The sequence below is a fragment of the Alexandromys fortis genome, unplaced genomic scaffold (assembly GCF_014885135.2).
Source record: "Alexandromys fortis isolate MF-2015 unplaced genomic scaffold, M_Fortis_MF-2015_v1.1 scaffold_219, whole genome shotgun sequence".
Classification (NCBI taxonomy): Eukaryota; Metazoa; Chordata; class Mammalia; order Rodentia; family Cricetidae; genus Alexandromys; species Alexandromys fortis.
The window spans coordinates 2,192,987-2,219,771 of NW_026068092.1; the positions used below are offsets into that span (position 1 = coordinate 2,192,987).

The window sequence follows — 26,785 nt, forward strand, 5'->3', positions numbered from 1 at the left end:
TCTGGGCTGCTGCTGCCCATCTGCTAACCTTCGCGTGCCTACTGCTTGTGTTGCACACAGCTACAGCACTGCACATGCACACACTTGATATGAGCTACAGACTGACTGCTCCCATCAGGTGTGACGGTGCTCTTGCTGGCACTGCATGGTGTGGCCAGGGCAGGGTACACTTTAAAGGATAGAGGGTAAAAAAGAATCCTCACAGGTTTCCAAAGATACAGCTCCCCCCTCCCTTTACCAGTAAAAGGCCCCAGGCTTTTTGCTCCAGAGAATACAAAATAAAAAGCATTTTAATAGTTTCAGCGGCTCAAAGGTAACCACTATGATGTGTCTACACCAAGCTGGAGTGAGGAAAGATGGGTTGTCATACAAAGTAAGCAGCCAGGGCTGACATCTTGTCTTTTGGCCGCCTGGGGTTGGGTTTTCCTGGAGGCCTCCGGCCCCGGGCACGCCCACGACCCTGCCTCCTCCCAGGACCACCTCGGTGCATGGGGTGGCAGGAGGCTGCATGCTTCAGCTCCACCAGCTCCTGGAAGACGGGGTCGCAGAAGATGCAGCCTGTGTGCTGTGTCTCATTGCCAGGAAGTGGAGACTTGACTTTGTTGAAGTCTACATCGAGCAAGGCAGCCTCGCAGGTGTTGCAGGTGTCAGCTGATACCCGTACTCGGTGAGCATTTTCAAAGCAGTGTGCCACCACATTGCATGTATTGCAGGCCACCTTCCACTTGGGCCCGGAGGTGGGGTCCAGAACCAGGACTCCATTCTCACACTCCACACACTGGCCAATGCCCAGCATGCTCAGTGAGTGCTGGCAGGTAGGGTGTGTGCATTCATTGCAGCCCATGCCTGAAGGGAGAAGAGTCCAGTAACCTAAACCTGCCCTGGCTCCCTCATCTCTGGCTCCTCTCAGTGTCGGACGGCTGGATCCTTGTTCTAGAACAAAGCAGCACTCTTAACCTGCTTTGGGGGCATCTTGTTCATACTGGCCTGGGTTCTAAGTATTATCAATCTAGTTTCTGCCTATTTAAAAATGTTCAGTCCTCAATGCTGAGGATTCCAGAGGACCCCTAAATCCTCATTTTGCTTCTGAAGCTTATACTAATGACTATTCTAGTTTGCCCTCCAATCACCTGGTACTTGTCTGCTGCTCTCTAAGCCACTTGTGGGGAGGAAGAGAGCCTTATTATCCTGGCAGTATGAATGCAGACTGAGACCCTGAGGATTCCTTATAAAAGCCATGGCTAAGAATGGTGCTGGCTCCCAGTCTGAGACAGGATGGTACCACTGGAGAGTGGGTAAGTGTGCTGGACAGTGAGCCCCTCTGGTGGCATGCTCTGCTTAGTCTGGATACATGCTCTCTTATATTCCAGCAAAGAGTGCTAACGAAGACAACAATAGTGTCTGAGAGCCTAGGGGGCTTTGTTTGTCAGGTTTCATTATCTGAGGCTGCCTGTCTCTTACTTAGCCCAGGCCTGGGGCAGAGTTTGCTCCCTGCCCAGATCCTAAGTGAACAAGCCACTTGCTCAATTATGACCCAGGCTTACCCAGGCCAGACAGGCTGGCCAGTGCCAGAGCTGTAGCACAAGTATCTCCTGACCCAGTACTAGAGAGTATAAATAAGGAAGGATGGGTAAGGGACCCATGGGAGTCTGGTAAGTAGGAAGCTGGGAACAGCCATGGGACATACTCACCTTTCTTCATGTCTCGGAAGGGTGGGTGGTTATAGCAGTAGGGACAGAGTGGGTAGCTCTTGCCCCGGGAGCCTGAGGACCACAGGACCAGTTCAAAGTCATCCAATGGGCACCGCAGCTCTTTGTAGAGCTTGATGGTACCATTCTGGGGGAGGGTGTAGGTCTCGTCACAGTGGGAGCAGTGTAGGCGGCTTGGCTTGGCCTATGGGATGGAACAGTAAGAAGGGAGGAGTGCTGCTGGGTCTCACTCTCTTCCCTATGTCCTCCACTTCACAACACTGGATAGGTAATATGGGATACCTAACACAGACACCGATTGTACAGTTCAGTGCTAGGCAAGGACCTCTCAACTACTGGAGTGAGCCCCGTGACACACCTTTCCTTTTCTAACTCCCCCACAAAGGCATGGATTCTAAAGACCCAGCAAGGGGCTGGTGGATGGTTCATCAGATAAAGATGCTGGATGTTACTTTAGGCCTGAGTTCAATCCTAGTTCAATTCTAGAAGCCACTGATGGAAGGAGAGAACTGACTCCTACAAATTGTCCCCTGACTTCCACGTGGGTTGTGGAATGCATGTACACGCACACGCACACACGCACACACACACACATCCTAAATGTAAAGCCCCCCAGAAGGTTCATGAGAGCAAGAGAAATGATGGCAGTGGGTGGTGGTGGCGTGTGCATGTCTTTAACCCCAGCACTTAGGAGGCAGAGGCAGGTGGATCTGTGAGTTTGAGGCCAGCCTGGTCTACAGAGCAAGTACCAGAACAGCCAGGGCTACACAAGGAAACCCCGTCTCAGGGAAAGAGAAATGGTGGCAAGAATGAATGGTCACTGTGTATGTAGCCTGTGGTTTATGTTGTTGCTGGTGCTGATTCAGGTCTTTTAATCATTCTGTGTGGCAAGTGAGACAGTGAACATTATTTCTGCATGATTAATGATAAAGCAGAGGCTTAAGGTGATGCCTGTGCAGGAATACTGCAGGCAGAAGTGGCTATAGTCCTTCAAGCTGCACATACCTGGATATACTTCATAAATCGATGGCACTTCCCACAACGTGAGAGGGGCTTGCCCGTGGCAGCCAGGGGTGAAAAGGATACCTCCATCAACTCGTCCATGCCTAAGAACAAACAGCACAGGTCTCTGGCAGCCCTCCCTCCAACAGGTGAGTTGGTGGAACTAGGTAAACTACAGCTGGCCTCTCTAGGCCAGCAAACATGGTCAACGTCTGTCAGTGACAGATTATGGAGCTGCAGCTCTGTACATCCCTGATGTAGACTTTAACCTGCTCCCGACAACAGCTAATGAGGAGACATTACTGCTGTGCCCTGCAGGACCTTAGAGCCCAGATCTGGCAGTGAGCCTCAGGAGGCTCTGTCCTATTGGAATGGCTGCTGATGAGGGACAGGGTAGAGGCAAGACTTACCAGCAATAGAATCAACAAAGTAGTGGAACTTTCTCTTGAAGATATCCAGGGTGTGGCCCAGGACCTGGTGGTAGTCAGCTTTGCCCTGGGCAATCAGGTTCAACTGCTTCTCCACTGCACTGCGGATGGTGGGGAGTACCAGCTCTGCATCTATAAGCCAGTGAGTGGATGCTGCTGTGGGCATTGGCACCTGGGACCTGCCACTGCAACAGGCAGGCCAGACCTGCTGTCTTGCTTGACCCAGTCTTCCTGGGTTCCCCTTGGACTGTTTGTCTACAGAGTTGGAAGGCATCAAGGGCAGCTCCTATTGCCATCAGACTTTTCTGTGCAGAATGACCAGGTCTGTGTTGAATTCTTCCATTTCCCAAAGAACTGGGGGCACACTTTAGTGGGCAGAGATGGTGAAGAACACAGGTTTGGTTTGCAGAAGAACCCTCTATTGGACCCATTATAATCTGTTCATTCATCAAATTCCCACTGCAAAGATGTCATAGGGACTGGGGAAATGGATGAGGAAGGAGTACAGGGCCACTGCAGGAGTCAGCAGTGCCACAGCCCAGCAAGGAGCCTAGATGCCCAGCAGGTCATAGGTAGTGGGTAGAGAGACTCACCAATCTTGTAGTAACCATGTACCAGGACGATGCCAAGGTTGGTGGGCTTGAGCCGGCGGCCACTTTCCACAGTGACATAGTTGCGCTGGCAGATGTTGTTGATGTGCACAGGGATACTGGCATCAGTCCCTGGAATGCACAGCATGGCTCTGGGTATTCCTCAGCCTGCCCCAACAAGGTGCTCTGGACTATGCACTCTAGTTTCATCCACCTGTCAGAGGAACCCTGTTTTTCGGACCCTCCCAGACATCCATGTAAGAAGCATCATGTCACAAACTGACGCTTATTTTGCTCACTGGGTCCAGGCTGCTGTCTCCTGTATGGCTGCCAGAAGCCATGACGCAGAAAGGTTCCCAAGACAGAGCAGGGCTGTCTCTGCACTGTGCTGGCACAGCTGTGAACCCCAGGACAGCCTTCACTGGTGTTTTAGTTTTGTAGTTAGAAGACAGAGTCAGAGGACAGTTCCTGAAACCATTAAATACAACCTGGCCTTTTCCACCTGGCTGTGGCACATATGCCCTCTAGATGTCAGGGTCCAGCTTCTCCCAGAGAGTTCATAAAGCTATTGCTGAACCAGGTGGTTTTATCCACTTCCTCTCCTTCACCTTCTCCCTTTCTCTGGGCCCTTCACAACACCCAAGGCATGTTTCCTACTCCAGGGATGCAGCTTCTTTCACCTTGTAGAAGTTTTTGATAGAGAGGTGGAAAGTGAGGTATTCTGCTGCTGCTGGGCAGAGGATGTGAAAATGGAACTTAACACTGACTGCACTCTATCTTTCCATGGGTACTGTGAGCAAGTTTTACAGGGAATATACGGGCACTGGGGGTTAAGGAGCCTTCAGAGGTTCCATGGCTCCTAGCCAAGGGTAGGAATTGGCCACAATCATGGCAGTTTGCCCCTGCAAGAGTTCCTGGATGGCTGTTATAGTCAGATCCTTTTTTTCTTTAAAAAAAAAAAAAAAAAAAAAAAAAAGAGTCTCACTCCACAGCCTAGGCTACCTTTGAACCTGTGGCACTCTTTCTCAGCTTCCTAAGTGCTAGGATTACAGATGAGTCAGTATGCCCAGCTAGGTAAGCCTTTTTGTCCATGGACCTTGTTCAACAGCACTGCCCTCACTCACTTTCCTGTTCAGAAGTTCACACAAGAACTCTGTTCACTGTCGCAAACTGAAGTGTATGTTGGTCCTTGGGTCCAGAATAGTCTCACATGTGGGTATTAGAAGTCAAGGACATGGAAAGGTTCTTAGCCTTTGGCTACGCCATCAATGGGAACTCGCTGCAGGCTGAGCTTACTCTCAGGTTACTTCAGGCACCAAGCCCTTGGGGAGAAGCAGACCCAGACCAGAATTCTAGGTAAGCCTGCCCAGTTAGTTGTGTGTTTGGGGGATGCTGCTGATCTCTTCCAGGAATTCTTCAGAATCCTGGGCTAACCTTGAGTCTGGTGGGCACTTCTCAGTGTGTACCGGTCCCATGGTGCACAAGGCTGTATCACAGTCTTCATATGGAAGGCCTTGTAAACAGCTTTACTCAGAGTCAGCCTGGAGCCACGGGTCATACACTGGGCACCTGTGACCACATGCCGAGCCAGATGCTTATGGATCACGGACAGGCTTACTAGCATCACCTCTTGGCCCAGGCCCTGGGAATGGAAACCCTAGATCTGGGTACCCACCGATACCGTGCTTCTCCATGAGTGTGATGAGCTCAGCCTCAGTCAGATAGTCTGGTGGGCTCGTCTGCTTCTCTAGCATCTTCACCTCACCCACGGAGAAGGTGTCACCTTTCTGGCATGTGGGCAGACTTTCTTCCAGGGGCACGCTCTGCCAAGGCATGATCTCTGTGAAGCCTAGGGAGATACCACTGCCATTTGAGGTCCCCACTTGGGCCTCCCATCAGGGATCCCATGTGTCTGTGCAGATGAGAAGAAGGGGACCCCAGGGCCTGCCATTTTACCTGGGGAGATGACTGTCTTTCCTGAGCATGTAAATTTTTCAGGCCCGATTCTGAAGGAGATAGAGCTCTGTAGATACTTGCAGTCCTGGCTGACTGTGGCAATGAAGTGTCTGGTGATATACTCGTAGAGTCGCCATGCATCACCCCCTGTGAAGACTGAGTGTTACCAGGTGTGCTGAACTAACAACAGGGTCTTGGCATGGGTACTAAGGATGTATCATATTTATGATGTCAGGGATTGAACGTAGGGCCATAAGCACATATCAGGCAAAAGCCATATCTTAAGTCCTAGTCCTAGCCTCAAAGTCTGAACGAGGTAAACCCAGCAAAGGAAGCTGCCTGTGCTGCCTGGGTGACCCACTTACAATGTTTCCAGTAGACTACTCTCCCTTCTCTTCAGGCATTGTTTTGGAACATAGTCATCAGAACGGCCTTAGGCTAGGTAGGAGGTACAGTCTACCTTTGAGCTCTGCTACTCTGCCCCATTCCCTAACACAAGGCTGTCTGTGTACTGGCCTCTCCCCAGGCAGCTACAATCACTTCACTTCTGTCTTAGGTGCTTGGTGATGAGAGCTCCACTAAGTCAGTGACAGGCTGAGGAAGAGCCATACTGACTAAAGGCCTGGCCCTGTCCACTGGTGCCATGTGCCTGCAGCAGCTTGCCCTTCACACCCTGGAAGCTTGAGGCGTGTGAGAAGGCTGGGAAGAGGAGTACCCAATACCTAATTCAGCCTCTGTAGCTGACTTCATAGGTGTGATGGGAGGATGGTCACCAGCATCATGGCCTTTCCGTGGGCGGTTGATGCCTTCTGCTAACAACTGCTTTACCTAAGGGACGGAAGGCAAAGCAGAGTCAAGTTGAGCTGACTGCTTCCCACTGGTCTTGGATTTGGTCAAAGCCTGTCCAAAGGCCACAGCTGATGGGCTATGCAGGGCAAGGCCCACTCCACTCACCAAGTCTGCCCAGTAAGGGTGGTTGGCTTGCTGTCGCAGAGAGCCCTTCAGGTCAAAGTTCTCAGGATAGTGGGTGGTTTCTGTCCGTGGGTAGCTGATGTAGCCCTGTGTGTATAACCTCTCGGCTATTTGCATGGCATGCTGTGGTCCCATACCTGCCAACAAACAGGGGGCTCAGAGGTCTGCAAGGTGGTCAGGAGCTCACCCACAGGCTTGGGCATTCTTGTTTCCCCCCAAATAGGCCAGCACCTCCTAAGAGGGCAAAGAGCTCTTAGTGGGTATTGCCAGTGCTCAGAAGTAATGGCTGGGTGGGTACTTGGGACATAGCCTGTCTGCAAAGGTGGGCTCAATGGGAAACACTGCTCATTGCTCCATGATACCAATTTACAGTGCTCATAGTGGCGCTGATGACACAGTCTGAACTAGGCCTCTGGGTAGTTGAACACACTCAGTTCTGTGCCCCTAGGCTTCTGTACTCTAAGAGACCTTGTTCTACTGCCCTCTAACCTGGGAGCTCTGCAAAGACAGTGCTTTAGGATACAACTGTCAAAGACCACCCATTTTCCAACCTAACTCTTGTGATAGCTACGGAAGCAGTGCTTACAGAAGTCCTATCCTAGGACTTATGGAGAAAGGAAACTCACATTGAGACTCAAGATCCCATCTCCAAAGCTTCAAACATCATAGCATGAGAGGTGCCTGGTGTGGGTTAAGATACTGGCTCTGCACTATGCTGGTCCAGAGATGTCTTTGGGGAGCTTTAGGGAAATGCATCTACATACCCAGAGCTGAGCTGGCCACACGCAGCATCTCCACTGTGTTTAGGGCAAGTGGTCTCTGCTTGGCCTTTTCTTTCCTGCTTGTAGCCTCCACCTGAGGACAGGACAGATGGAGGAACATTTGGCAAGATGAAGAAGCCATAACATAATTAAAATGTGTGGACAAGGTCTGAACTAATTAATTTGGTCTTTCTGTTTCGGAAATTCACATCCCCAGCAGTCTGACAACTGAACTGAGTATTTAGATCAAGAAAGCAAGGGGGGAGGGGGAATAAGAAACACACATTCTGTTTTCCTTGAAGGAAGAAGAAAATGAGCAGGGATGGGGAAGAACTGAGAACTGGGGAAGGGGCTGCAGATGTAAATCCCTCCGAAGTCAGCATAGGCCCAGCCCCAGAGTAGCCTGTGGGGTGTGGTAGGGAAATGGCTGCTGCTGGCTGTTTGTGAGTGCTGTCAACTGGGCCCCTAGCATTGCAAAACCTTCCTATTTTTTAAAGGAAGCTGCAAGTCATGATTTCTATGCTAAATCTCCCATTTGCTCAATGATAACCATTTTGAAATTATCTATGGGCCATGTTTGTCTGATGGGCTATTACTTCTCACTATGGGGTAGCATACCCATAGAAAAGTTGACTCTTTGTTTTGCCTACTGCAAAAATAATCCAAACAAAGCAGCCAGTCTCTTGCCTTTACCAGTCTCACACAGACTGGACAGGGTAACACATTCTGGATTCCAGACAACAAATACGGGTGCTGACACTGAGGATATCTGTATGCACACGGCCTGGAGGTTAGGGTTACTGAGGGTGGGTCCTGACATCACCACCATGAAACAGCAGAGCCTGAGCAAAATGGCATCAAAAGAAGGCTTGAGAAAAGCAATTAAAATGCGACTGGAGGAGGCCTGAAGCGGCTCAGTGATGATCAGCTGTGGAGCTGTAGGACCTGATCCAGCCTGTGCAGTCTTTGTGAGCAGCACCATCTTCCTAAGCGCCAAGAAGCAGAACCCTCTGATATAAAAAAGCTCCGAGTAAGAAATACTACCACTCAAGTGTGAAAATTGACTGAATATGAGATCTCAGACCTATATCCTTCTAGATGTGTGGCCTCAGGCAAGTTCACCAATGCGTATAAAGGTTTGTCTGTAGAAAAGAAACATCTGTGTGGAACGGAGTGCGGGAAGAGAGAGCAGATGTGCACAGCACCTGAGGTAGTACTTCACAGCTGCTGCACAAGCAGAAGAATGTTAAGAATGTATGTGCGAGTAACCGCTCATTTGTCCAGAAGCCATCTGCACTTCACAAAAGGCAGAGAGGCATGGCCCAGCGTCACAATGATTCCTCTGATCACAGGTTTCTAGGGCCTGCCCATTCAGGACCAATGTGACAGATGTGGACAGAGAAAGAATACCTGAGCTTCTTTCTCTGACTTTGTCATGTTTAAAAACATCTGCGCAATTTCCCGGTCGAACACTCTAACGCGGTCCCAGTCCAAAAGGAGAGACTCCTCTTTATTGGTATGAACCTGTAGGAGAGACAAAAAAAAAAAAAAAAGCACACTGCAGGGAAGAAAACCAAGGCAGAGGCTGGTTTTGTCCACAGACAAAATGGTCTAGCTCTGATGTCTCATTGTTGGACTGCGAATCCAAAGCTGATACCCCACTCTTCTCATCCACTGAGCACCGACAGTCCTACTGAGGTGGACCCTTAACAGAGCTGTGCCTCTCACGCCATTCCTGTCTATCAAGGCCTGCCTGCCCAAAGTACCTTCCCATCCCCCACACAATCCCCAGCCCTGGAGGTAACCAGAACTCTGTACTGTTTTAAACCTCTGTTATGCTTTAGGAGGTTTTTAAGTAAAAAGGCTCTAAAAACCAATAAAGTTTGAAAGCACACAGTCTTCATTCTATGCTTGGACTTCCCCACTGCAGACACTGGATGGATGACTGACCTTACCTCGCACCCCCAGGGGGAACTCACTCCTACTTCTCCGAATTTAATGCATCCAGCTTCAGTTCAGCCTACTGTCCCCTGAAAGCTGGCGCCTCTTCCTCCTGGGCACCGGGACCAGCACTGTTTGATAATGTAACCCACATTTGTGCGCTCAGCCTGGAGTTAATGAAGTGCTGATGCTGACCAGGAAAACTCCCAGAGTCCACACCCCAAACCTACAACACAACAGGAGTGGAAGAGAGCAGAACCTTGGCCTGTAGCACCCAGTAGGTCTCTGGTTTGAAGGACTGGATTTTATCATGTCTTTCCACACAGAATCCCAGGGTAGGAGTTTGACATGGCCCAAAGGAGATGAGAGAGCTGTCTAAATCTCCATATTTTCCCTGGAAATACTTTGTTTGGAACCTACAGGGTTGGGGAAGAGAGAAAAATGGTGGATCAGTAATTCATTCTAGACAAATCCTAAGCAAACCTAGCTTGTGGATCTGGGGGTACATGCAGAGGGGTCACACAAGGAGGATGCTCTTCACTTAGAAGACAGCAAAAGTGACAGCAGAGAGTCATCACAGAACAGGATGTTCATCTGTGTGCACAGGATGGGGCGAGGACAGAATGCACACAAATAAATAATCTGCTTCTGAAGTCATGGTCTATATGATGTGCACCTGATAAATATGCAATTTTATTAAATTTTTTTTAAAAAAGGTATCTCTGGTAGCTTATGCAGGCTCCGAAGGCCCTAGGCAAGGCAGCACCCTGGCTCAAGGGGCATTATGTGCACGTGGCAGGAAACAGCACCTAGTGAAAGCACAGCCGATGCGCAGGTCTAGTTCCTGGCGGGCATCCACTGAGAGTGCTTCATTGTGGTCTGGCTCACCCAGGCGGGTCATGGCATTACAGATGTCTGTGTCAGTGATGGAACTGAACCTGGCCCGGAACACTGTCTTCTCACCACTGTGGGCATTATTCATGACAGGCAGAACGGCATCAAGGACCTGGGAGGAAGAATACTGGCTGTGGTTAATTCCTACATTCCCGTCTTTCACTCTTTGGCCCCACTGCAGGCTAGCCCCCTTCCAGGGCTCATCTTTCCCCACCCATCCTAGGTCCCCCTATATCCTTTTGTCCTTCTAGACAACTCAGCCTCTCCACAAATCCCTTACCACGTGGCTGACTCTCCTGGTTGCATACACTTCCAGGTAAGATATCCACCTACCCCGTTAGCCCAGTTCCTTTCTTAGTGTTGTCCCACAGCCACTACCCTCTTTCACTTCTCTTGTGCTTTTATCCAAACCAACCAGTGAGTGCCAGTGCCAAGCACATAAAGGACCTCACACTCTAAACCTCTTCCCTTTTCTGGAAGTAGGGACTGCTTGGATAGATAGGCAGATTTTTTTTTTATCTATCTATCTATCTATCTATCTATCTATCTATCTATCTATCTATCTATCTATCTATCATGTATACAACATTCCTTCCATGTATGCTTGCATTCCAGAAGAAGCGCCAGATCTCATTATAGATGGCTGTGAGTCACCATGTGTTGCTGGGAATTGAACTCAGAACCTCTGGAAGAGCAGTCAGTGCTCTTAACCTCTGAGCCATCTCTCCAGCCCAGATAGGCAGAATTTTTACATGACAGGAGAAAAAAAGACAAGGAAAAGAGAAAATGTGTAAGAATGGGAAGGTTACCGTAAACCTTATGTATGTGTGGGAGCTATGTGGTCCTGGAATTGAGGCTTAGGCTATACAGAGGGAAGAAAACCACCAGAGAAGCTGGGACATGCAGTGACATCATTAAGGGAAAGCAGGACCCATGAGCAGCTATTGTTTCTAGCCCCAGAGGACGTACTCCTGTGAGGTGGACAGGGGAAGAAGAGAAGTAGGTATCTGAGAAGGAATAGTACAGAAGAGAGCTATGCGAGAATGCTGGGTACCCTGAATTCCTGTTTTACTGGAACCATCTCCTGCACTTGTGCGTCAATTCCCAGGGAGGGCTGGAACATAAGGACACCGAGGTGACCTGTATGGAGCCACAGCACAAGGGGCACTAGTAGGAATAGCAGGCATAGCCAGCAGCATTAAGTGTTATATAGAGGGCGCATGGAAAACCTTCACCACCCTCCCTACAGGCAGGGCTCCCAAGGATAAGTAGGGCAGAGGACATGTGAAGGTGGGAGGTGAGACCTGGGGCTGGAGTGATGATCCTTGGTTAAGAGCACTTGCTCTTGCAGAGGACTCAGGTTTGCAACCATGAGTAACTTGAGTTCAGGGGAATGTGATACTCTTTACCTATTTCTGAAGGCATCAGACATGTACACAGTACACATACACACATCTACACAAAACACTTATATATATTAGAAGATTGCCAAGGAGATTAACTACAGCAACTGAAGGTCTGATACAGGCATGGAGCTAGGCAAACACTGAAAACTATGAAACTTGTACCTGCCCAGAATGGAGCTTTAAAAAAAAAAAAATTATATATATATAAAATGGTGACAATAATAATAACAACAACAATAAGTTATTATCATTATTATTGGTATGTGTATGTGTTTATGTTCCATGTGTGAGTCTAGAGGTCAGAGGAAAATTTTCATGAGTTGGCTTTCTCTTACTATGTAGGGCTCTGGGAACTGAATTCAGGTTGTCAGACTTGGTAGCAAGCAAGGAACCATCTAGTTTATGAATTAAAAAATAATTATTTCACTTTATGTGTATGTATGTATGTGCCCCATGTGATGCTTGGCACCCTGGGAGGTCAGAAAGAGGGCATCAGATGCTCTAGAACTGGGAGTTATAGATGGTAAATCTGGGTCCTTTGTAAAAGCAGCTCTTAACCACTGAGCCATCTCTCCAGCCTTAGGTCTATGCATTTTAAAGTAGCTACAGATTTTCTGAAACAGAGAGTGGGAGAAGACTTTTGTTTTAAAAGCCACTATACTTCCTATGCTAGCCTCAGGAATAGTGACAAACTCAGGTCAGGAAGGATGAGGAAAAGGTCTAAAGGGAACCAGAGTGCTCCCTACACTCACCTCAAAGCAAATATTCTCGCCTTCCTTGTCACAGTCCAGCCACAGCACGACGTAGTCACAGCCTCTGCCCTCCACCTGTCATGAAGCACACAATGACAAGCATCTCTGTAACATTCCCCTTCAGGGACAGGAGATAAAGCCAGGTACTGAGCTTCCAGTTGGAGGACCAAGCCTGAGCTGAGCAAGAAGCTGTCTGAAGTGAGGCTATCTTAGAACTCAGAAAAGATTTGGTTCAGAACTATCATATTGTTAGATCAAAATATTATAGTTACAATATGATTGATCCTTCTGTGATAGAAATGAATACATTGGCAAGGACTTTGATTTATTGATATAAATTTAAGGTCAATTTTGTTATATGTATATTTCTACTCTTATTTAAGGTATTATGTTTATACAGTTCATTTAAAAATGTAATGTATAATTAAAAAATATGGATTAAGTCATTTATAATAGTCAAACTTATAGTCATTTAGTTAGGTTTTCTAGATGTACAGAGATTTAGTTCAGTAAGATAATCTTCAACACTTCCAAGACCTACAGAATATGACATTTAAAAGGTTTTAAGAACTTAAGACTTTTCTCGACAGTGAGACATGTCTGCTTCTGGCAGTGCTAATTACTTCAGGAGGCATCAAGAGGCTCCTTATAAGTTTGCTAGCCATCTGGGTAAGAAATTGCTCTTGTCTGGACTGCTGGATGGTATGCTGTACAAACTGGACATGCAGGACCCACAGAAAACTTGCCTAAAGGTAAGACAGTCCTTCAGGGTTCCTGCTTCATGAAAGAGGCTTCCAGACATTCTGCAGGACATAAACTGCCAATATAGGTGAAACAATCTTTCAAATTTCCTGCTTCATGGAAAAGTCTGCCAGATACTATGGGCCTGTAGGCTCATGATGCCCCAATGTTACAAAAGAACTTTGGATGACTGTCCATGCAGCAAGATGTCTCTGTTAATTTTAAACTTTGGAAGTTGCTTACAATGCATTTCCTGTTTACTTGGGTAATATTATGTCCTTCTGGGGTCTTTGATAGACAGATAGTTATAACTACAGTTTTCTTTGGTTGTGATGGAAGATGAATTAGATATAGAACTTTAGACTTACAAAGACAGGATAGAGTATCTTTCTTAATTTGCCAAATGGAAATGAACTAAATATTGTACTATAATTCTTGCTTGATAACTTTTGTTATATGTAATTTTACTATGTTAAAGTTAAAAACCTTCCTTTTTACTTAGACAATAAAGGGGAGATGATGTGGGATTCCCCTCTGTATGGTGTGAATATGTCTTATTACCATAGGTTAATAAAGGCTTTGGCCTACGGCAGGGCAGAATATAGATAGTTAAGAAGGCAGAGTCAGGCAGTCGCCATGTAGCTGCCAGAAAAGAAAGACACCAGAACCTTACTGGTAAGCCACAGCCTCTTGGCGGTACACAAATTAATAGAAATGGGTTAATTAAAGATGTAAGAGTTAGTTAATAAGAAGCCTGAGCTAATGGGCCAAAGAGTATGTAATTAATATTAAGCCTCAGACTGGTTATTTTCTAAGCATGCGGTGGAGAAAACTTGATCCAGGGGCACCAATGGACAGAGAATATTTGTAGCGACACTTCTGTGTGTGGTGTGGTATATGTGCAAGGCTGTGCAGGTACATAAACCTGCTGGCAGAGGACAGAGTAGGTTTCTGGGTATTTTGCTCTACCATTTTGTCTTATCCCCTTAAGACAAGGTTTCTTGCTGACCCTGGAGGTGTGTGGTTGGCCAGCAAACCTCAGTAATCCTTCTGCCTCTGCACTCCGTAGCACTCACCACGGGTGCTGGGATCCAAACTCAGGTTCTCATGTTTGTGCAGCAAGTGTTCTTACCCATTGAGCCATCTCTCTAGCCCCTATGATAGATATTTAAAAATACTTACTTTTATTATGTGGTCACAAAACATATGTGCTCCACAATTTTCAGAGGGAAATAAAGGATTAAAGTGGATTTATTGAAGGTTTTATTTTTAATATTATTCAAACACACACACACACATATATATAAAAAATATACTTTGATTATATTCAACCCCATTATTTTTTCTTGTCCACTCTCTCTCTCTTTTTTTTTTTTTGGTTTTTCGAGACAGGGTTTCTCTGTGGTTTTGGAGCCTGCCCTGGAACTAGCTCTTGTAGACTAGGCTGGGTCTTGTCCACTTTCACAGACCCTCTTTTTCTCCTACAATATGACCTTAATGCCCCAACCTAAATAAACATTCAATGAGCTGAAATATTAATAGTGGTTGTTTTGGATCATGTGGCCATACTTTTTTCTTCTTTAAATTTATCTTTACTTTTTAGTTTTTTAAAAAAGTGTCTACATATTTATTTACTTATTTTTAAAATATTTATTTATTATGTGCAGTGTTCTGTCTGCATATATTCCTGCAAGCCAGGAGAGGGCAGCAGATCTCATTACAGATGGCTGTGAGCTACCTACCATGCGGTTGCTGGGAATTGAACTCAGATCTTTGGAAGAGCAGTGAGTGTTCTTAACCTCTGAACCATCTCTCTAGCCCATACATATTTATTCTAAAATTGGGAAAACCCTTTAGCTGAGCCATTATAAAAGCTCTCCAAAAAAAAAAAAAAAACCTCTCCAAAACTGGTCACAAGGATGTCTGGGACAGGGAATCAGGCATAGACAGTGGGGCAGCAGAGGGTGCTCACAGAAAGGGTAGAAAGATGGGTCCAGGGCTGCCACCAAGAAGCCTTGGGTACTAAGATGTAGATGAGGACACAAATAACGGTGCAACAAGACAGCTGTTGGCACCTATGATATAGGGAGCTGGGAGGGGCCTCCTTGGTGAGCTTTTACTCCCTCACATACCTGCAGGAACTTGACCATGTTCAGCTTGGGGTTAGCTTCCTTTTTCTCTGTTGGAGCTTGGCTGAATAGCTCCGCAGGATCCACCTTATCCCACTTGTTGAACTTTCCTGTAAACCATACCCATGAAGACACTGAATCACACTTCACAGTTGTCGCAACCCTAGTTACAAGGTAGGGCACATCATGCAGAGATGGGTATGGGTACTTTACCCAGTGGCTAACCCACTTCATGATCTGTTGGAAACAGGCTCTAACTGGATCCTGGAGAGTGCTGTACAGTGCTCCTTTCAACAGGACAGGGACAGGAGGGCAACAGTCATCTTACCCAGAAAATCCAGGGTCATCACATGACCACAGACAGATGTCATCTTGAAGTGGACAGGCTGGCCAGCGAAGGTTCCTGTGTACTTGTGCACTGAACATGCCCCATTCAGCCCTTTGTGTGAGGACATGTTCCCTGGTGAGGAGAGCACACAGACAGCTGTGAGGTTGAGCTGCAGATGCTGTGGGTCCCTGAGCCTCCATGTTGACTCTCAGAGGACAAGAGTCCTCCTTCCCCAAAGTGGTCATTAGTATCTTTCCCCAGCCCACTTGTAGTTAACTAGGTCCTGGGTGACTTAACAGTGCTCAGGGACAAAGGAATTTATGAAAATTTAACAGTGACTCACACCAGAGTCTCGTATTGGCTGGACTAGAGGCAGAGACTCTTGGATTCTCACCTCATTTGTTTTCTTTTTTCAATTTGAGTTCTACCTTCATTTATTTAGATTTTAAGGTTACCAGAAACCTCGTAATTATCATATCCTATAATATGTTTCCTCAGCTGAATACTCCTGGTACTTGGAGATGAGATGATGTCTTCTGTACCTCTCTGGACCTTTGGATGCATTCTCAGCTTAAGTAGGGGCTCTTTCTCCTCCGACTGTTGGTAAAAGGGAGGTCAAAGTGGATGTCTGCCATTGCTGGGTACTCACCAGGATCCAAGAGCTCTTCCTATTTAGAGGGAAACAAGCCCCTATGTGTGGTCTCAATTGTAGAGTGGATCCTGATGGGAAAATCTTCCTCTATTTTCCTGACTCCTAAGTCACTGGCACTTGTGAGTGACATGAACTGTAGAGGATGTCACCACAACCACCTCAAGGGTCTAATAGGCAGCAGTGAGTATTTAGTGGTGCAAAATTCAAGACTTTGTCTCATCTACCTCCTTCCGGGACGGCTTCTTGTGCTTATGAGCACTGCCCCTTACTGGTCCAGCATGCTGACAAATACTGCCTCCTTTACTTCACTGTTTTTCCTGCAGGCTTCAGCCCTGGTATTGCACATGTGGATACAGCACATCATAGGAGATTTGCTACTGAGGTGTTTCCTAAAACCTGTCAATCCCAGTCGAACCTTCTAGCTGGGAGAGGTACACTTTTGGAAAAAGAAATGCCCCCAAAAGCACAAATGACTGTGCTCACAGTTTTAAATAATCACGCAGCCTAATATTTTTTTCTTTTCTTACCTCGGGAGAGGATTTTGGCAATGGACTGTGCCAGGGATGGCTTTTCTGCTACCATGAGCACGGTCTTCATTCCTGCTTCCGGCTGTCAGCAAACTGTAGCACCCACACCCAAGACAACAGCAGTGAAAAAGCTTAGAAACGTCTCTGTAGCTCCACACGGCTGCCAGCGCTGACTCCTAAAGGGAAGAGAAGACAGTACATTTACCCCATCCCCTCCAGGGCTCAGGGAACTCTGTGAAGAGGGCAGGAAGATGGTATAGGCTAGAAGGAGTGGAAAGCCTTCTTCCAGAAAGCAAGGACCTAAGTGCAGTTGCTGAGGGAAGGAGAAACATTTCCTTCAGTGGTGTAGTGTCCAGGACCCTGTAAATAACCTAATGAAACTTACTGAGTCACACACACACCAAGATGATATGAAAGAAGAAGGGAATCACAGAGAATGGGGCACAAAGGGCAATCAGTCATGAATGTAATAAAAATACATTATATTCATGTATGAAAATGTCATGATGAAACTCACTAGTAGGTATAATTAACATCTGCTAAATGACTGGGTTGGCAAGACGGCTGAGTGGGTAGAATAAGGAAAGTCACTTTTCTGTCTTACGTTGGTACTGGAGATGGTACCGACGGCCACCAGTATGCTAAGCAAATATTTTACCACTCAGTTGTTCCCCAGTCCTAAGGAAACTAAATTAATGAAAGCTGGGGGCAAGAAGAAGAAAATCTGGGGAAACTAGACAAAATCTGAACTACAACCAACTGCTCAGGCTAACGCAAGTGGGAGTCTGGCTTTGTGCAGGGGAAGCAAAAGTGAGACTATAGTTTTACGTCAAGTTTGCTGGAAAGATGCTGGGAACTACAGACCTAGACTCATAGGCTAGGGCAGGATATGGATGTCCAAGTCCCTGGACTTGGGATACCTGTCCGAGAACTATCTTATATGGCAGAGGAATGACTAATTTCTAGATTGAGAAAGGTACTTTATCTGGCTGGGTATTGGCTACCCAGAGAGACAGTTACTCAATGCAGGTGGCCAGGCCAGGGCCCCTTAGGCCCTATGAAACCTATCATATGGCCTGAGACCCACTAACTTAACTGCACAGTGCAGTCCCCATCAGAACACAGCAAGCTCTCCCTAAGTAGCCTCACATCTACCTTACTACCCTGTTATTTTGCAGGTCACACTCTACAATCAAATTACAATTTCACCCAATGGGGGGAAAGCCTATTTGGACTAGGAGAAAGAACAGGGTTCCCCGAGGAAAGGGAAACAGAATACAGTGTAATGGAGATATGAAGAGGAGACTAGGAGGATTAAATAGGGAAGGGACGAGAAGGATAAAGGAAGGAAAATGAGGAGGGGCAACTAATACTAAAAGCTTCCTAAAATAGAATCATATGAAAGGAATCAGAAGGAGTTGCTGATAACAGAGGAGACAATACCCCAACTAGACATCCTATGCCACCAGGTAAAACCTTCAGTGCCAGGAATGAGTTACGTCTTGTCGAGTGAGCCTATGGGGCCCCCTAGAAATCCCAATCTTAGCAGGCTGTTGTCAAGGCTATTGGTTGCTCTCCACAGCCCAGTGCTAAGGTCCTATTACCGAGAACACTTACGAATGCCATGAAACGTGGAGAAAGAGCTTGTTCCAAACTAGAGGTTTCACTCTACTGCAAAGTACTCTGCATGCCACCAGAGAAGAAAGGTAATTATCATCTCTCCCAGCTACAACCTTCGCGACCTACACAGACTTGCAGGTTATATTGGTACCACAGTGGCACGAACGCTATGGGAGTAACTAACCACTTCCTGACTGGCAAAGGCATAATTAGTTTTCTCCAACAGTCTCAATGTGTATATTAACCATACCTCAGGGCAGGCACTAGGCCCAGGAGTAGTCGGCCAACCCAAAATGAACTGAATAGGATTTTTGTAGTCTTTTTTGTCTCATTTTGCTTTGTTTTGGCATTCTTTTTGTCTTACTTATCTTTCCCTTATTTGATTTTCACTTGTATTGTGTGTGTGTGTGTGTGTGTGTGTGCTTTGCTTTTTTTAAGCAGGGGAGAAGAATATAAAGTTGAGTGCATAGAGAGGTAGTGAGAAACTGGAGGAGGGGAAAACATGATCAAATTATATTGATGAAAAAGTAAAAATCTTTTTCTCATTAAAAATGTCTTAAAAAAATAAAATAAAAAAAAATCCAACCGTATTTGGGCACTTAGAAGGCAGAGGTGAGAGGATCAATAGTTTAAGGTGCACAGAAAACCCCAGGCCAGCCTGGACTATATGAGACTCTATCTCAAAACAGCAAAACCAAAAAACATCCATTTAGAGCCTCTGCCTGTGATCCCTGGCTGAAATGTTGTACCATTCTGAAAAACACTGTTTGGTGACCCTCTTCTTTTTGGCTTATTTTTGGGGTAGGGCATGGAGCTGTACTGAGCCTCAGAGTTCTACTAACACTGCTTACCAGAGTCAAGGCTCTCCTCTCACACCCACTGCCCTTGGCCAGGCTTCTGTCTTAATTAACTCACATTACACTGCACTATGGCCAGTGATCCCTTGCAAGAGGTCATGCAAATTGTTTTCTGAAACAGGCCTGATGGTAGAGCAGGAAAAAAGACAATAAACACAAAAACCCTACCAAACCAAAACCACAACAAACCAACCAAAATAAAATGGAGTGTGTGTGTGTGAGTGATTTGCACTTCTTACTTTCAAGATTTCTCTTGTTATGTGTATAGATGTTTTGTCTACATGTGTGTCTGGGCATCATATGCATGCAGGGTCTGTGGAGGCCAGAAGAGGGTGTTGATTCCCTGGAAATGGAGTTACAGATGGCTGTCAGCTACCACATGGGTGCTGGATAATGAACCTGGGTCCTCTGCCAGAGCAACAGATGCTCTTAACTGCTAAGTCATCTCTCCGGCTCCTCTTTTCTTTGTTGTATTGGGGTTTGAACCCAGGGCTTCATGCAGTTCAGGACATAACATGAACCCTACCTTTAGTTTCCCTTCCTTTTTGATCTACAGACATACAGTATTATTTTATTTATTTTTTAATATTTATTTATTTATTATGGATACAATATTCTTTCTATGTGTATGCCTGCTGGCCAGAAGAGGGCACTAAACCTCATTACAGATGGTTGTGAGCCACCATGTGGGTAGCTGGGAATTGAACTCAGGACCTTTGGAAGAGCAGGCAATGCTCTTAACCGCTGAGCCATTTCTCCAGCCCCCATACAACATAATTATTTTGAGATAGAGTTTCACTGTGTATTCCAGGTTGGCCTTGAACTGGTGCTAATTTTCCTGTCTCAGTCTCTTAAAGCGCCATGATTATGGGCCTGAGCCACCATGCCCAACTGCATTAATGTTTATAAATAAAGCATTGTGTATATTAAAAACTGAAAGAGCTTTGTTCAGACAACTAGGCAACCTTCTGGGGAAAAAAGTGATGTGAGACATTTACTTCATAACGAGATGGCTCAGTGAGTAAGGTGCTTGCTGTGCAGGCCAAAGGACACAACTCTGAGAACCCATATAAAAACTAGATGTGGCGGTATGGGCTTAGGATTCCAGTGCTGGGAAAATGGAGACAGGCAAGTGATGGTGCTCACCGCTTGGCCAATCTAGTAGAAATGACGAGCTTTAGGTTTACTAGAGATTCCACCTCAAAAAACAGGTGGAGAGCAAGAAAAGGAAAACCCTGACCTCTGGCCTGCAAGGGCAAGCATATCTGCAAACATAAAAAGTTTCTTTTTCCATTTACTTAGAGTTGCTTATATATTTTGCTTACAGTTGGGGATAATTGGACTGCTCCCTTATTTTGAGGACTTGTAAAAGAGAATTAGAATTTTGCTGGAGACGGTTGAGCAGGTAAGAGTGTTTACTACTCCTGCAAAGGACTGGAGTTTGGCTCCCAGCACCTATATGGGTAGCTCACAATTACTTGTAACTCAAGTTCCAAGTTCTGGCCTCTACGGGCACTATACTTATGGACACCCCCTCTTATATATACATAATTAAAAGTAAAATCTAAAAAAATTATTATTTTGTGATATGAAAGGCAACACTCATTAAAAAAAAAAAAAGAAGAGCTAAAGTAAATCTATATTTAGTAGCAAAGACCAGAGTGGGACAGCTAAACCAGAGCCATCTGTTGTAAGTGCACCTCCTCAGCAATTCCCTGCCTAGAAATGAATGCCGTCAACAGCAATTTTATTGAGCAACTACTATACTCTTGGTCCAGTCCTGGGTTCAGGTAAGATGATACAAAGCAATACTGGCTCATGCCTTCTTAGAGCTCACACTACAGTGTTATGTCTCCATGGGTGAGAAGGGTCAGGGTAGGACTGGATAAGATGGCATGTGGGAGAGGTGTGCAGGCGAGGGATCAGGGAAGGTGAGGCCTGGAGAGAGGACAGATGGAAGGGCAATAAAGTGGGTGGTGTGGGGTGGGGAAACCGGGTGTCAGTGAAGGATTACCGTGGAGTCTAACAACCTGACCTCAAATATTAAAGGGGCACACAGCTGACTGGACCCTACAGAGCCAGGGCTAGGCCAGACTGGGATGGAATAACACAGATAACCTCTAGATCTTTGGCTTAGGCAACTGGAGGAAGAGATTCCTGCTGGTTGATGGAAACTCAGAAGCTGAAGTCAGAATTCAGGAGCGGTTAAGGTGTGGTGGAGGAAGCAGCAGTGGTACTCGGGAGGAATGCAGCTGGGAGCCATTGGATTGTGGCAGGAGAGGTGAGGCCTGAAATCTAAGAAGAGAACACTTCAGTGTCTTTTATGATAGCACTACAGTGTCAGATGCAGGCTGTGTGATATGGCGGCCAAGAACTGACCATTGGGTTAAGCGATCTGAGTGAAACCCAGTGACCCTGATGGGAGCCACCTATTCAGTGACAAACGCAAAGGCTGATGGGATGAATTCTAGAAAATCCCGAGTGTGCTCTTACACTTTGTTTTAGATGAATGGCAGGCCACTGTGATAACTGTCCCTGTGGAACAGAAGGAAGACGAGGGAGTGGGTGAAGTGTCAAGAGGCAGCTGGCTGGCCAAGGGCATGGAGAAGGGGTTGGGGAGGGTGTCCAGACAGTCTGGGGCTCAGACAGGAAGCAAAGGAGGTGGCACTGCTAGATCAATAGAGGGCAGAGATTGAGGGGCATGATCAAGATGGCAACCTGATTCTAGGAGGGGAAGGAAAGGATGCTGGAAGGGGCTACAACACTGTGTAATATGGGCTCTAAGGGTAAAAATCTTAGTACTAAGGTGGAAATGAAGTCAGGGGGAGCAACTCTTGGCTTTCAGGATACTGAGTCAGGAATATGGATAGGCTCAGATAATGAACACTGATCTGAGGAGAGACCACAGAAACAAGAGGTAAGTGCTAGCAAGACGGTTCATGTGGACAGCAAGCCCTGAGAGGTAGAACCAGAAGAGACATCTGTGAGAAAACACTACTGGGGAATTCTCTGCAGCATCATCATTCAAAGTAAAAGAGCAGAACCAACCTAGTAGTCAACAGGGAACTGGTTATAAAAAAGAATGTCATGTAATACCTCAGAACACCTAGGGGTCACCAAGATGAGTTACATAGGGAACCTTATGCAATTAACCCAAATAGAAAGAAAGCATTGTTATCAGTGATCAAACACATCTATGTGTACACATGCTCCTAACAAAAGGCAGATGCATCTGCATACAACTTGCCTGGGGAGGGTGTGAAGGTCTGGGAGTGGTGGTGGCTCTAGCTTGTCACAATCCCTTCTGTATTATTTAAAAATTTGGTGCCATGGATGTGTGACTGATGGAAGAGAACAAAGACAATGGATTTTAGAATACTGAGGGCTGCAAAGAGCACTGTTCAGAAACAACGGAGACGTCAACACACACTCCTCCACTAAAGGGGTTTCTGCTACTCTTTATGATGTACGGAAGTAGCCTAAGTCAAGGTTAGCCTGGACTGTCAGTTCTTGCTGTAGAGCTACAAAGAAATAAATTTTGCCCCAAATAAAAACTTGAATGTTTCCTCTAAATATACAATCTCAGGGGAAAAGAGCCAGCTCTTAAAAAAATACTTGTTCTGACTTCCTGACTCATTTCCCCCTGAAAACCATACTCGGGCACCATAGGTCTGTCTCTATATGGATTGTGTCTCAGTTACTGATATATATTTGGTTTTTCAAGACAGGGTTTCTCTATAGCTTTGGAGTCTGTCCTGGAACTAGCTCTTGTAGACTAGGCTGTCCTCAAACTCACAGAGATCCTCCTGCCTCTGCCTTCCAAGTGCTGAGGTTTAAGGCGTGCGCCTTCACTGCCTTGCTTACTGCTGTATCTCTGGCACTGAGTGCACAAGGCCCGTTTGTTGGAGTAATGAATGGATGGAACAGCCATGTTTCTGATGCTCATTTTGGGCAAATTTTGGCTTAACCACAGTCAGAGGCTAGAAGTGAAATATAAAGGAGACATGGGGCCTTCCTTTCTCTCATACAGAGATGTCAGAAGCCAGAAAGGAAAACTGGAAGCAGGAGGAGACTGTTCTATGAAGGATTTTTGAGTTTCCTGTCTCTTCTAAAGAAAGGAAAGGCACTGGATAGTCCTGCCAGGGTAGCTGGGATGGGAACATTGTCATCATATTGCTCTATAATGGGAAGGTGAGTCACACTAGAGCAGGGGTGGAAGGACGTGGATTTGCCCTGGCCCTGTTTGCTCTAAAACCTGTGTTCTAAGATTTTATCCTTCTGTCTCTGACAATATCTCTGTTGCACTGCCCTGTAGCACTTACTAAGCTGGATGTGGACTCTATCAGGTGCTTGTCTTAGAGCCCCTAGAACATAAGCAAGTTCTGGGAGAACAGGGACTTTTCTTTGTTCACTCTAATGGGAAGAAGTAGATGGTGAGCGAACCCCGTTGAATGAATGTCTAAATACAAGAGAAAAAAGTATCTGTAATGCAAATAAAATGCTTTAGGGCCTTAAAATTAAAAAAAAAAAAAACCAAAACCCAAACAAGAAAACTAAAGCCAAAACTGAAAACAAAAACTTACTTTAGGCAGGTCATGGTAGGAGGCAAAGGCAGACCGATCTTAAGTGTGTGTTTGAGGCCAGCCTGGCCCATACAGTGAGTTCCAGGCCGTCCAGGACTACATAGTGAGGCCTCGGCACATAAAACAAGAGCAGCCGGGCACTTTAACCATAGGGGCTGCTCTTCTTCCATCTCTACCTCTCCTCTGCAGCCCAAGATTCTAGGTTACTGAACAAACTGTCAAGGCCCTTCAGACACAAACATTCTGCCTTAGCAGGGATTATGTCTTTTGTCCAGGAATAGGAATATAATCGGAATTATACATACATATATACACATACACATTATATACATCCAGAAAAGGAACACTTTCCTTTCCCCTGACCAGATTCTACCTTTAAAAAAGATCTCTGCAGATGTAACTGTGATTCTCTACTAAGGCACATCTTCCAGTTCAAAATGGAAACCAATGAGAAAGCTGAACCAGATGGCTGACAAGCATCACTCACACACTGCACTCACTTCTGACTCAGTAACACGTCTGTTCACTTAAGTTCTTGCTTTTTGTGTATGTGGAGAGAGGACACTGAGACTGTGCCTTGTGTAGCCAAAGCTTGCCTCAGATTCACTACGTAGCCAAGGATGGCCTATAATTCTTAATCTTTCTGCCTTTAGCTCCTGAGTGTTGGGAAACACAGGTAAATGCCAAAATGTCTGCTAACATTTTTTCTATATGATCACTTCAATATATAAAATAGACTCTGTAACACAAACCTACAGGACACACCAAGTTCGATCTTGTTTCCCAACGCTCTGAGACTAGTTTGTCCTGTTCGGCTGTGAGGTAAGCAAGTGCTATTTAGGTGTTCACTGCAAAGAGAGAATAGCAAGGCAGCCTGTTTATACTTTGCCAAATCTCACTGCCAATGCCACCATCACTGCATCCTTTTGGAGACACTGTAAATATGGGCATTTCCTCTCCGGCCAGTGTCTTATGAAGTAGCAGATTTCGTTTGAAGAGGAGGCCTGGAAGAGGTCAGCGGGGCATCGAAAGTTTGAGTACTTAGCACTCCAGTGACATTTAAAGACCTACAGACCCAGGAAAACAGCCTGCCTCCTAAGCTCCTTTGTACTGAGTATGCTGCAGCTCTATCTACCAACATCTCTATAAAATAGGAGTTAAATAAAAAAAACAATTTTTTTATGTGTGTCTACACGTATGGGTGCACACATGCTGCAGGCTACAAGTGAAGGTCAGAGGACAACTTTGGCATTCGACTCTTTTCTTTTACCATGTTGGTTCCAGGGATTTTGAAGCCAGAGTAAACTGCAGTTTGCAACAATTCGGAACTAGTGAGAAGGAACCTTGGCAAGTTTTGTTTCTATTTTTGCCTCTCCTACTATCAAACCCTGACTGTTCTGGCTTCTTACGACCGGTTCCCAAATGCGTTGAGTGACAAACGCGTTCAGGGAGGTCACCGTCTTCCCTCTCACCTATGCCTAAGTGCTGGCCCTCGATTCTAGTTCACCGGTTCACCCAAGTTTTCTCCAAGTCAGAGAACAGCCGCGGTCTCCAGACGGAGAGGCAAGCGAGTGAAACCTTCAGCTTAGAGGCGGCGCGCGGGCCTCTGCGGACCGCACGGCCTCTCCAGCTGGTTTCCCTACCCGTGAGTCGCGGGGGAAACACCTCACCTCGGGGCCGCGGGGCGCTCGGTGGAGGAGCCACAGTCGCCCACTCCGCGCCGGCCCAGCATGGCCCAGAAGCCCCACCGCAAGGGCGGGGTGTGGAGGCGAGAAAGCGGCGCCAGGCAGGGACCGTGCCCCGCGCCCCTGCCCGGGTCTGAGTTCCGCTATTATTCCGAAAATGCCTGAGGAAAGCGAGCGTCTTCCGCTTCCTCGCGCCTGCAGCAGCCCACCGCTCACCCGCTGTGCCGCTTCACCGGGCTTCTCCGGTGGCCACTCACGCATCCACTTCCGGCTCTGTCCGCATGTGGCGTCCCCTCGTTTGTTCTCCGATGTCGACACTTCGGTGTCTGAAAGTTCCGAGGCTAGTGAGTTCCGGGTGCCCAGCTGTCTGCGTCCGGTTTGGTGCAGTTGTGGTTCCCAAAGCCTCCACTATATCCCTTCTTCTCCCAGCATCCTGGGGGAGGGGAGTGTCCACCAAAAATCACCCAGAGAAAGCAATAATGATGATTGTCATTATGGTTATGAAAACTGGCATGAAAACAGATGCTATTAATAATTAAAATAATTTAAAAATTACAGACAACAGGCTTCTTTCAGAGTTAGAAACGTTTGAGAGTCAAGGATGGTGGCTTGTACCAGGAATTCAGTCAGTAATCAGGAGGCTGAGGCCAGTCAGGACCTACACATTGAGTTTCATTCTAGCCTGGGTTACAAGGTATACAAAACAACCCAAACAAAACACCACCTAAAATTTGGTAGACAGTATTATTTCTGTTAATATATCTGGAAGATGATGTATAAATTTTTGTTTTAGAGCATTAGGATCACAGAAGTTTAAAATAGTTTTCATGACTTTATTAGCATATTGTTTTTAATAGCCTGATGTAGTGACACATAACCTTTAATCCCAGCACTCGGGAGGCAGAGGCAGGTGGATTTCTATGAGTTCAAGGTCAGCCTGGTCTACAGAGCTAGTTCTAGAACAGTCAGGGCTACACAGAGAAACCTTGTCTAAAAAAACCAGAGAGAGAGAGAGAGACAGACAGACAGACAGAGATGAGAGATCTCCTGGTTTTAAACCTTCACTCTGTAACTAAGCCATGGCCCTGACAGTCCTAACAAGCTAGGGTTGGGCACCCATCCTCAATACATCAGCAAAAGAGGCAACTAAGCCTGCATGATAGCGCAGCATGTAAAGACACCGATTGCCAAGCTGGCCATGTGCACGCGGCATAAATAAAAATAAAGAGATAAGTATTACTAAAAAGCAGAG

General features: G+C 46.3%; 1 protein-coding gene across 3 annotated transcripts; it reads right to left on the bottom strand.

The window, feature by feature from the left end:
- Window positions 1-272: 272 nt before the first annotated feature.
- Window positions 273-25,837, bottom strand: Top3b (DNA topoisomerase III beta). 3 transcript variants are annotated; one of them, XM_050122996.1, is made up of 19 exons: window positions 25,519-25,795; window positions 22,513-22,606; window positions 16,789-16,964; window positions 15,610-15,741; window positions 15,285-15,391; window positions 12,412-12,486; window positions 10,169-10,365; window positions 9,619-9,775; window positions 8,829-8,942; window positions 7,422-7,512; window positions 6,640-6,794; window positions 6,408-6,513; window positions 5,686-5,832; window positions 5,405-5,578; window positions 3,733-3,861; window positions 3,122-3,271; window positions 2,715-2,815; window positions 1,692-1,893; window positions 273-846 (listed from the first exon to the last, which is right to left on the bottom strand). In XM_050122996.1, the coding sequence occupies exons 3-19, from the start codon at window positions 16,856-16,858 to the stop codon at window positions 365-367; spliced, it is 2,589 nt and encodes an 862-aa protein (XP_049978953.1). In that variant the 5' UTR covers window positions 16,859-16,964; window positions 22,513-22,606; window positions 25,519-25,795; the 3' UTR covers window positions 273-364. The 3 variants fall into 3 exon arrangements, with proteins under 3 accessions (XP_049978953.1, XP_049978952.1, XP_049978951.1); XM_050122995.1 differs by lacking the exon at window positions 22,513-22,606 and having other exon boundaries at window positions 25,750-25,837; XM_050122994.1 differs by lacking the exon at window positions 22,513-22,606.
- Window positions 25,838-26,785: the final 948 nt, after the last annotated feature.